Source organism: Brachycentrus maculatus, unplaced genomic scaffold, assembly GCF_059751285.1.
Source record: "Brachycentrus maculatus isolate JH-2025_06_01 unplaced genomic scaffold, ASM5975128v1 h1tg000306l, whole genome shotgun sequence".
NCBI classification, from domain to species: Eukaryota; Metazoa; Arthropoda; class Insecta; order Trichoptera; family Brachycentridae; genus Brachycentrus; species Brachycentrus maculatus.
Window position 1 is genome coordinate 498280 of NW_028281056.1, and position 13093 is coordinate 511372.

General features: G+C 29.6%; 1 protein-coding gene across 1 annotated transcript; it reads left to right on the forward strand.

Annotated features, from left to right (window-relative positions):
* Positions 1 to 578: 578 nt before the first annotated feature.
* Positions 579 to 7613, forward strand: Nhe1 (Na[+]/H[+] hydrogen exchanger 1). Its single transcript, XM_088267894.1, has 7 exons — positions 579 to 1944; positions 2294 to 2450; positions 3517 to 3671; positions 4488 to 4639; positions 5460 to 5588; positions 6006 to 6098; positions 7318 to 7613. The coding sequence occupies exons 1-7, from the start codon at positions 717 to 719 to the stop codon at positions 7462 to 7464; spliced, it is 2061 nt and encodes a 686-aa protein (XP_088124020.1). The 5' UTR covers positions 579 to 716; the 3' UTR covers positions 7465 to 7613.
* The last annotated feature ends 5480 nt before the right edge of the window (positions 7614 to 13093 follow it).

Here is a 13093-nt window from a genome sequence, read left to right on the forward strand (position 1 = left end):
GTAAATTAATTTTTTTAAGTAGAGTCGATACGCATAGCACTCCTGAATTTTCAACTTGAGCTCCGTCAGGAACTACTTAATGTAGAATCAACTAGTGAAAGAAAAAAACAAAAGTCTTAAATATTACTAATGTCATACATATTTACATACTTATTTTTACTTTCCTCTCCTCTTTACCAACTTCTTACTTTTCTCACCTTTCTGCTTTTTTTCAATTTAAAATTCAACTCTCAAATAATCGTTTTACATAAATCTTCAATGACAATATTTGAGCCACATTTGTATTAAGTGGAGACTGACCGGAGCATTTCGTCGTAACGTAACGTGTTACGTTGCGAGCATTCAGGCAGTCAGTACAGCGAGCCGAGCGCTCCATCCATAGTTTCGGATGCTCGCCGCGAGCAATGTTACGACGTTATGTTACGACGAAATGCTCCGGTCAGTCTCCACCTTTCGGTCAATATTCAGTATTTGATTACAAAATCTACATAAATTGTCGTAGTTTATTAGTATTGTGTATTATCTTTGGAAATTGATGTAGGTACTATTTTTAGATATTTTTTCTTCGTACCACACTGTTTTTCTATTTTGACATTACGTTTGTCAGATTCCGGATTTGGAATCGATGAAGTTTTCGATTTTTCATTCGCGGTTCACGTTTTTAAAGAAATTATAAATATATTTCTTATCCAACCAGAATAAAGCGTTTATTCTAAATGTCTCAAATAATGTTTCCTAGATTTCAGTCACATAAATTATTAGTGTTTTTTTGTTTGTTAATTTATCCAGCTGGTGTATGGAGCACTGCCGATTACCCGACAAATCCAGATATTACGGATAAAATTATTGAATATCCCGAAGAAGTTTATAATAATTTAGATATAGATTCGGCAGATTTAAATTCTGAATCGAGTGCGTATTTTCCGATTTACGACCCTAAAACGAATCGAATTCGAAGGTCGAACCCGAATGTTTCCATTTCCTCCACGGAAAGTTCTAGAATAGAATTGTTATCGTCTACGACCGGCGATAATTCGAGTGAATCTGATTTCCACGCCAATATTACTGTGATATCTTCGAGTTTAGCTCCTCGCAATGTGTCCACTTCCACGACCCCCTCCTACCCCGTCCTGCCAGAGAAGAGTTCCGTGGAAGAGGAGCATAATAGTTCTATGTCTATATTCTTCGTCCTGTGCATTTTGGCTCTGGGAATATTATTAATCCACTCGATGCTGCAAACTGGTTTCACATACTTGCCCGAAAGTGTCGTAATAGTCTTCCTCGGTGGTTTAATCGGCTTGATAATAAATTTGATGTCTACTAAAAACATCGCCAATTGGAAAAAAGAAGAGGCGTTTTCTCCAACAGCGTTTTTTCTCGTTCTTCTACCGCCAATTATTTTTGAGTCTGGATACAATTTACACAAGGGTAATTTCTTTCAAAACATCGGCTCCATTTTGGTCTTTGCTATTTTGGGTACCGCTATATCTGCGTTTGTGATCGGAGCTGGTGTTTACTTACTGGGGCTAGCGCAAGTCGCTTATAAATTGAATTTTGTGGAATCTTTCGCTTTCGGTTCCCTCATATCTGCGGTGGATCCCGTAGCCACTGTCGCCATATTCCACGCATTGGACGTGGATCCCGTCCTGAACATGTTAGTATTTGGAGAGAGTATCCTCAATGACGCCATCTCGATTGTCCTCACCACCGCCGTATTGGACACGAATGAAGTTGTAATGTCTACCGGGGAAGCCATTTTATCTTCTCTGAACAGATTCTGTTTGATGTTCTTTGCATCTGCGGGTATCGGGGTGCTGTTTGCTCTGATCAGTGCCTTGTTACTGAAGCACGTTGACTTGAGAAAGAATCCATCCCTGGAGTTTGGAATGATGTTGGTATTTACATATGCACCCTATGTACTTGCAGAAGGAATACAGTTGTCAGGTAAGGTTAGCGCACTCTGTGCTGCTTCAGTACCTAAGTCAGCGTATTGTTATACAGTACTTTTATTAATTTGCGCATTGCATCCACAAAAGCGCAATAAAAGCATGATAATATATTTTTTTTGATTTTGCATTCTACCATAATGGCAAGACATTTTTAATAACTTAGGAGGTTTGAAATTTTTAAGAAATGAACATTTACTTCTTTATTTATGAAGATATTACATATTCAGATTTATTATAGGCTTACAATATTATAACTTTGCTTTAAAATGTTAAATTTTTGTATGTTTCACTATAAACTATCACAATAAACAAAAATATCTTATATTATTATCTTAATTTTTCAGGAATAATGGCAATTCTCTTCTGTGGTATCGTAATGTCACACTACACTCACTTTAACTTATCCACCGTCACACAAATAACAATGCAACAAACAATGAGGACATTGGCCTTCATAGCTGAAACTTGCGTCTTTGCTTATTTAGGATTGGCTATATTTAGGTAAGGAGTGTTTTTACTAAATATAACTACTATTCTTATCAAATCATTCATATCAGTCTTCATCAACAACTGGTTTTGCTTAAAAGATATTTAAATTGTGAAGTCGATTTCACGGATATCAGATTGATGGACCACAAATTGCTCACTCCTTTCAACAACGTCATATATCAAAAAACTTGATCTAGTAAAATGTATTAAAAATAAATACCAAGCCACTTATTGAACTTTTTACTGTGCAACAGATTTTTTAGGTAAAACCTGAATGTTTTTTCTCCATTTGAAAAATATTTAGGATATTAAAAAAAAAAATTAAACAATACCTTTTCTCAAAATGCTAAAACAACACTTTCTGCCCTGTAGCAGGTAAATATTAAGTTAAAAATATGCCACTTTTGCTGGGATATAATGAACTGGGATATAATAACTGAAAATTGACAATTTTTGATATAAGACATTGTTGAAAGGAGTGAGCGAAATGTCAGAATTTTAAGGAAATATGACGAGTAATGAAGTACATGGTTCTTACTCATTCTATCAAATACAAAAATAGCTTTGCAAGTCTTTTTGTTGAACCTTTGCAACCGAATGAAATTTGAAATTTCAAGTGCAACAACGTAATAATTGTAAAAAAAATACACAGAAATTCACAGATGTCACTATAAGTCCCCTTTTTTAAAAATAAATTTGTCAGCATTTAAATTATATGTATAGATGAAACATTTTGTTTGGACTTCTTGAGATTTATGTTGGAACAATAACATTAACCAAAAAGTTATTTAACCCTAGATTACAGAACTTTTTAAAATTTTTGATATCCAATCTGTGGGGAGCACCGAAGCAACATATGTAATGAATGTAATGACAACTTGCATGTATCTTTAGTTTTTTTTCGATATTTTATGTTTGTTTGCATTTTATATAAAAGAAAAAACACGATGCACTTATTTTTATATGTTTTTGGTAAAATGTGAGTTTTTCTTATCCTCATACATTTTACCGTATTAAGGTACACTGAAACAAGTCCCGTGGTCTAGGGTAAATATTGAAATGTATGTGTTTTTTAAAGCTTCAGACATCGCGTCGAGCCAGCCTTGGTGATTTGGAGTATATTTCTATGTCTGCTGGGTCGAGCGTGTAACATCTTCCCGCTCGCGATTCTTGTGAACAGATTTCGTGAACACAAAATCACAAAAAAGATGGCATTCATCATGTGGTTCAGTGGTATATTTTTACCTATTATTTTAATTAGTATAAACTATAGAAAACATTCTTTCATCAATTAATTTGAATAAATGTACAGGTAGCCATCAACTTTTTTTTTCTTCAAAAATTTGTGTGAATGTTTAAAAGTAGAGAGATGAAAAAAAAATCACACAGTAAACCCTCATTTTCCATGCCTCATTCTTATGTTTATGTATGGAAGAATTATATGTTTGTATAAATAATAAATATAAATCAATAAAAATTATTCTTTTAATTGATTCAGCAGTCAATTTGTGGTAATCTATTAATTTTTAATTTCATATTTGCTTGGTTAATAAGTACCACTATTTTAAAAAATTTATTGTGACTTATGTTTCGATGCATCAAAACACAAGTAGATTTTTAGAAATAGTGATATTTACAAAGTAAAACTTAAATTATAAAATATATAGTATAAAAATAAAAATTACCCTGGTTTTACATCGCCCATGATGAACCAAATCATTTTTGAGCTTCTTGGAGATCTTTTTTACTTAGTTCTTTGGCATAACTATCCAAGTATTGTTATATCTCAAATACTTTATTTGCATAAAATTATTAGAAAAATAAAAGATATTGTAAATTGTTTTTCCAAATCATACCTTAATTAGATATATATGTGCATCAAATTGTATATGTGCCTAGCGGAAATTTACGCTTATATTTATTGAAATTCATCTTGGGGCGCCATCTATAATCACAACCAACATTTTGCCGCACAATTTTTTGTCACCAGAATGCTGTCAAAGATTAATTTTAAACTTTCGTAAAAATTGATATAATGTTTATTTTCAGGTTTGCGTGGAGCTATCTCTTATGCTCTGTCACTGCATTTAGGCTTCTCGGATGAGACTCGACATGTCATAATTACTACCACACTAATCATAGTGCTATTTACTACTCTGTTTTTCGGAGGATCTACAATGCCACTTCTCAAATTCTTGAGGGTAAATAATATTGCGTTGTTTCTACAAATTTATATAAATATCCATAAAAAATTAGCATTTCATGTCTAATAACAGAAATTTTCAAAATTCAATCTATAATATATATATAATATAATATATATAATATAATATATATATATATATATATATATATATATATATATATATATATATATATATATATATATATATATATATATATATATATATATATATATATATATATATATATATATATATATATATATATATATATATATATATATATATATATATATATATATATATATATATATATATATATATATATATATATATATATTTATATATAAATATATATATATATATATATGTATATATATATATATATATATATATATATATATATATATATATATATATATATATATATATATATTTATTATTTTTTTTTTACCGTAATGGCAGCGCTGTCTTTTGAACGTTACAGTAACACATGCAATACTTAATATTGCTCATGGCTTGCTTCTTGACAGCTGCTGTCACTTGGCATTTTCAATGTTTTCGATTGCATTGTCGATTCATTGATTTTTAATATGTATTTTTATTGCTTCACAAGCGTACAATTAAACATATTACAAATGTGTGCTTTTTATTTTAAATAGTAATGTGTGGCCTAGTTTTTAATATAATTTAGATATCTGACTTTCTCACATCTTAAATGTTAAAAATCAACATTCGTCACAAAGTGATACTTTAAACAGTAATAATCAGGTGTACAATATAAGGTTTGCAAATTTATTTTCTTTGCCAATTGTTATATTTTATTTATTACTTTTAGGCAAACAAAAAGAACAAAAGATCTCGGTCACAAAGGCGTCGTAAGGAAGTTTCTTTATCCAAAACTAAGGAGTGGGGACAGGCTATCGATTCCGAACTTCTCTCTGAAATCACAGAAGAAGAAATGGAGGTAATGAAATGATAAAGATTATGAATATTACTATCTTTTGCAAAACTTTTTTGAGTGTTTGATAATGTCTTAATTAGAAGAAACGCGTCACGTATTATCATATACATAAATAAATGTAGAATTCAATCCAATAAACCTTGTTTAATTTTGGATATATTACCCAACAATTCAATATTCAATTCTACCAAATGTCTGCAGTTACAATAAACTTTTATATGTTATTCTATAACAATATTTGTATATTTAGACGAAACGCGTCACGTATTAACATATACATAAATAAATGTAGAATTCAATCCAATAATATATATTACCCAACAATTCAATATTCAATTCTACCAAATGTCTGCAGTTACAATAAACTTTTATATGTTATTCCATAACAATATTTGTATATTTTTTCAAACTTGATTCTAGGTTAACTTTTCCCAATCAGCGAGAGTGAGGGGCTTCGCTAGATTAGATTTAAAGTATTTAATACCATTCTTCACTCGTCGATTCACTCACCAGGTATGTAGGTTATTTTAATTACGTTCTGTCTATAAAATTCACAAAGTATTCTTTGTATTTACAAATAAATATATTTTTGATGTCATATTACTTATTATCCATAATATGTCATTGAAACACAGTGAAATATCTATCTATCGTTCCTCGAATAATCATTTTCCTGGATGTGTCGTTTATTTCTTCTACCCCCAATTCATTTCATACAAAAATAGATTGCATTGATCGTTTCTCTATCATCATTTACCGCATTCATCGTTTGATATGTTTTGACTTTTTTTTTACATTTTTCTTTGTTATATTTTGTTATATTCGACGACAATATTCCAGCGTGTGGGATAGAAACTATCGAAAGCTTGTGTGACGCAAGGTTGACGGATACAGTAGAAGAGGTCTATATTGATGAAGAGGAGCCGCTGCTTGTACCTTCATTTTCAGAAGCATGCACACACATGACAGAAAAATTTCTGCCATGCATATTCAATAACTGAAAATGAATATTGATCGCAGATTATTTACAATGCAATAAACTGATTTTTTTTTGGTTCTGTTCAGCTCTGTATTTTTTTAAAAATAATTACATTTATTACATCTAAAACTTGTAATCTTCTTAGAATTTTAACCTACCAATGGTTATACAAATTGGGAGGACTGTATATTCTTCTGTATTAACATCTTAATCCCGCATTTGCTTTTGTTTTCCCCGCATTCATAGTTCATTTCAATAGGTTCCTTTAAAAACGATAGATTGAGGTTTTACTGTATACCTACAAGTTTCAATGCTTTCACACTTTCGATTATGTGGTATACATTTTGCTACCCTTTTACTCATTCAAAATTCAAAACTGTTCACAGTCAAATGTGTAGGGAGTAAATAAGCATTGATATCTCAGTAATACATTTAAGGTTGTAATTAATGTGAACTTTTACTTATTTCAATACTTCATTATACTCCGCGGTCACGGTATTAGCAGATAACAGTTGACATATTATTATTATCATCACTTTCTGTGTCATTCTATTGTTGTGAAAATCATGTAACGTTTTTTTTTGTGTTTTTCTCTTATCTTGTATTTATGTCTTCCTGCTGGATAAACAAATAAAGTAAAATAACACATGCGCATACTGCCATTATGAATTACAAATATTTAACAAATTACTTACGCATTAATAATACATCTAAAAGTACACAAATTACTGTAAAAATTTATTGTTTCTTCAGGAATTAAAAGATTGCAAAAGCCAAATGACAGACCTCACCAACCAGTGGTACCAGGCTATCAGAATTTCACCGGAAAGAGAGACTGATGATGAAAGCGTTCCTCCTTCTAATTCTAACTCCCAGTCAAGCCTGCAGAGAAGTGCTTAGTTTAACATTTGAATAACTAACTTAATCCATATATTTAATACACTGGACTCTCTTTTTACACAGTGGATATGGTCCACGCATTATATTTTATCTTTGATGTGTTTCATTTAGTATATTTTTTTTAAAGTAGTTTGAAATAAGAAATAAAATATTATAAATATTTTTTATTATATTATAAATTAAAAAAACAATAATGGTGGATAGATTACCTTATATTATTATTTAAAAAATAAAAATGCACAATTAGACAATAGAATAACAACTTATGCAAATCGGTAAGACATTTTTTTCATCACTTGAGGCATCCAGACCCTATATAACATTTCGTTATATAACAATTTGATCCCAATTTTTTGGGTTTACTTGGTTTTAAAAAAAAATTGTTATCGGGCGCTGACTGCTATTGGTGAGTTTTTTATATGACTCTTGGTAACAAATCAGAGATCAAATCACATTGAAATTCTAGAGCTTTTTCGCTGTGATCATTATTATAAAATAATTTCCGAGTTTATTAGTCAGATGGCCAAGGATTCAATATTCTGTGATTGGATTTCTTATTGCATTATTATCTTGCGGTTTGCTATGTAGTAAGTCCACGCATCACATTATTTTAAAACTGCGTAAAAAGGATGTTTAGTGTATACTTAAAACATTGTACGTTTGACCAATTCATTGGTAAAATATTATATTTTAAGTACAAATATATGTCACCTAAATGATCATTCCTATTTTTTTAAGAACTTATCTCTTGAAGTTACCGTAGATTTAATTGATGACATAAAATAATGTTACAAGACTATTAGAGTGAATTTCTCCTTTATGCAATATCTGTTTTAGCAATTTGTCATTGTTGAAACAAATATATATGCTTTATTTATTGTTTACAAAACCTAGGTTAAATCCCGAGGGCCATATTTTATATACCTACAGTTAATGTTACACAAGTCACAAATTCATCACTTCAGTCAAACAATGACAGATTGGGCTGTAAATATCCTGACTATCATATTCCCTTCATTTGAAAAGAAATTTTATCTCTGTTGCATCTAAAATATATTTCAAATATACAGTGGTGGCCAAATGTATTAGGCACTGCCTATAGAATTGGTTTATGTCTTTAAATACTGCGACTCTTGGAATTCTTGCAATCTTTTCAGATAGTATCGTATTTTGAAGGATTTTACCTACTACTTATTACCTGCTATCCCGACCTACGACAGTTAGGGGTGTGGTTTATTCAAAAACTCTCTTTTTACTAATTTCAAGGGTGAGTTTTATATGTGAAACATTGCTCATCAGTTATTTTAATCAGTGAAATAGTTATTTTTTTTGTACTTTTCATTTAAGCCGATTCTGTAGGGTGTGCCTAATACATTTGGCCACCACTGTATATATGCGGTTTATAATCACCGTTTTTAATGTCCTAATTGGCTGAGAAGTGGGTTGTTTTTCAGACTCGAAATTCGATGTGAACCTATTAAAATTTGTCCATTCTTAATATATTTCTCAAAAAAGTATTACAGACTTGTAACTTGTATCTAATATTATATTTAAATATAAATGATGAATTTAGCTAAGTAACAACTTCGTTTTATAACAGCATATTTTGTATGGTTGATAAAAAAAATAATATTTGGAAAACTGACATATTTATTAATTTTTGTGTAAGAGTTCTAAATTCATAATTAACTATTTAAGCGAAGATAAATTGACTCCTCCTATGTATTCTAACATAAGTTTAAAAAAATTAACTATATATAGAGAAAAACAATTTTAATATATTTTATCCAGTACAAATCCCGATTGAATGTTTTTAGTTTGCTAATTACTTTAAAATATTAAGAAAGGCATACAAAACAAATAAATTAAAAAGAAACCTAATAATTGCCAATTTGTGACTTTCAATATTATGTGTAGGAGTCAATATCCATCTTAATGAATTTCTGTACTCGGTTAACATCCAACCAACTTCTTGATATGTTGTACATTTCACCTAAACTTGATGGTTAGAAAATTCTGTTTAAAAATAAAGTTTTCCGGTGAGCTCTAATTGAAGCGTACTGTCTAATTTGATTAGTTATTAATATAATTTATGTATAGATGTGATTATTTGTGTGATTATGTTTCAATTGGAACATTTAACAAAACTATAATACTAACCTTGTGAAAAAAAATTCACATCAAGTTTCGTATTAACTGCTGCAGTATTATTTTTACATGCGATTTTGTCTTCTGATTGCAAAATAGTTCTTTGTTGCGAACTCCAGTTTTAGCAATGAAAATTCTAATCTATTTATTTTTTTCTACGAAGAATTAATGTTTGTACTATCATAATTTTTATTGGCTATTTTGAGGGACTTTACTTAACAATTATCTGATAACGTGTAATTTCCACTTTAAAAGTTCAGTAAAAATTTAATTACGCACAAGTAACTTATCTACTTGTAATAAAGTTGTTGGAACCTTCAACTCCTACTTATTTTGTCTGTTCTAGTCCTGATGTATGTATTAGCAAAATAAAGTTTTATTTGAACTTTTTATTGTTTGTTTAAAAGATGTTATTTAGATATTTGATAATTTCAATATACACATATGTATTTATTTATATTTTTATAATAATCGTAGTCTATTATTTGCCCTTAAAAAGTCTTTTTAAAAATCTAGGTAAAGAGATTTGGTGTTAATTCCCCGACTTTAAACATTTGAAAAAATATCTAAATATATTGAAACCTCGGGTTACCTTAAGCAGTTCTTTAAAACAATTATTTTTAAATGTATAGCCCAAATTGTTCAACCACAAAACAAATTTTCCCCCTGAAATGGTCTTTCATGATATCCTATACATTAAGTGTGAAAATGAAAAGTCCTATCTAAAATGGATTAATTTTGAGTTGTATTTTAGAAGAACTATTAAATTCCACCTTTTAATCTGTCTCTGAAGTACCTTTTTTCTGCATAACTGCCTTTTGCAACTTTTTATTAATGCGTAGTTATTTGCGCATAGTAGATGAATTGGTCCCAAACTTTGGTATATTTTCATTGGGATTCATAATAAGCATTCATAACCCGAGGTTCCACTGCACTTAAACATTATCAATATAAATTATTATTTTTTCATTCTTCAAATGTTTAAAAATGAATATCATAATGTTATGTAAAAAAGTGAAAATTAAAAAAAATACAAAATTCTATTTATTAGTAATTTACAATTGTAATTATGTGTAATACGATTATAACTACATGTATTAAAAATATTTATAATGCAGGCTACCATTAAATATTATTTTAACTTAACGCATCAGTGATATTTTTATAAATGTATTAAAAATACACTAGTCATCACATCTATAAATACATTTGATGTGCACCATTTGTTTGTTAGTCAAGTAATCTTGTTGGTTAAAACGTTCTATGTTCCTTTGGCGCCATTATATTTTATGAGCAGCCCAATACAACCTTTTTTTCAATGCAGCCTAGGGAAGTGGAATGGTCAGACCCCCCTGTTTGGATTATTGGGGTTTGTGCAATATTAATATTACGATGTAACGATGTATGATAGATGTGCGAATAGTGAAATAAGGTAGGAATGCAAAGCTGAGATAAGCATTATCGATAAAATTAAAAAAGGTGTGTTGAGATGGTTTGGACATGTAGAACGAATGAGTGAGGAAAGAACGGTAAAACAAATTTATGAGGCGAATGTTATTGGGAAAAGAAGCAGAGGAAGACCGAGAAAAACATCAGGTATGCCAAATACTTGAAAGTGGTCAGGTTAGGAGTCGTAACAATCGGCGGGTATGTATGAGGAGATGTATGAACGTGGAAGAGGCGAAGAATGTTTGCAAGGACAGAGTGGTGTGGCGCTCTATTCTCTCTGCCTACCCCTGCGGGGAAGCGGCGTGATGGTTAGTTAGTTAGTTAGTGCAATATTATTGAAATTGCTTTTGTAAATGTTTATCAAATATAATATAATTTCATTTTTGAAAGAATATTTTAAATGTATACATTAGAATTTTTTAATAATTAGTTGCCTACTCTCGTAACTTTCTTTTGAACCCTTTCATTTATGATTGCATCTCCAGTCATAGTTTTAATGCTGCAGATGTGTTTAAAGATATTTAAAATATTTAAAAAAGCACTCCTTTATTAAAGATTCATTGTTTTTTCTCTTGAAATTTATTAAAAATATTAATAAAAAAAAAATTAAAAAAACATTAATGAAAGTCAATCTTTCTATTTCAAGTTCTGTATAAAAATATTGTTGAATAAAATATTTATAGCTTTAGCAAAATACTTTTAAAAAAACACAAGTAACTTGATATAAAAAATGTATGATATACAATCAAAAAATTTTACCATATTTATAATCACACCTCCATATTGTGTGTACATATTAGTCTTTACAAAGTAAGGTAATATCTATCAAAACTATATACGACACATTACTTGTGATATATCGTACTTCTTATTATTGAAATATGTATGTAAATTGATTCCTAAGTTATTTACATAGACATTCGTCTATTATGTATGGAAAGAGTCCTTATTTTTTATACTTTTTGTACAGTATTTGTATATCTAAGGGCATCCTGTTGTAAATTGGGATTTAGTAAATAAAATTCTTATTTATATTTAGCATGGAACGTTTAATATTGTTCTCGATTTCCAATACATTCTAAACTGTTAAAATGAAAGATTGTAACTGTTATATTGTGTAGATGTAATTGATATTATTAAGAGGAAAACATTCTAAAATATAACCAATGTGGCATAAATAATGTTTTACACATATAAGGCAATTGTATAATGTGAAATTATCTAAAATAATCTAATGATATATTATGATTTATGATATATTATGACTTACAGTCGGTAAAGCTCAGTAAGATCATGTAAAAAGTATTATGTTAAGCTATGCTAAGAGCTCCACAAACAAGCATATAGTGTTGATAATGCAATTATTTAAAATATCCATTACAATGTATTAAGCGATCGCTAAAGCCAGCCAAATGCCAGGCCGTACGCCTTGGGATGCTCAGACTTTCATATTCTTTTATTAATAAATAAAATAGGTGCTTCATCTCAAGTTTCGGCACCTTTAACATGCTTTTACACTGAGATGTGACACTGGTCACTCGCAAATGTCCTCATGGTTTCCAACTGTATTGTCTGACTCGCAGATTATTAGATTATTACTAGGATTGTCTAAAATAAAGTTCTCTGCCGCTCACCATACTACCCGCTATCTGTCTTGACACTATTTTTTATAATTTTATGTGTAGGGTGTCATCTCTGTAATGTAATAACTTAACCTAACTTTATTTCAATTCATCATTAGGAAATTTAGAATTTTTGCTGCGTTAACGCAGCACACATCTTTTAGATTCACCTCTTTTATGAAATGTTTTTCATCATTTTAAATATCGCCATAAGTTGACAAGGAAACTGTTTTTATATTTAGTTTCACCTTATTGGAATTAAGACCAATGAAATATTTTAATAGAGTCAAATAAATGATTGATTAATCTATTTCTTGATCTATATCTTAGTAAAATAATACTCTATCAAATCATTTAAAAAAATGTTTGAACAGTGGATATATATAGACCTATTTTTTATTTTTCAAATA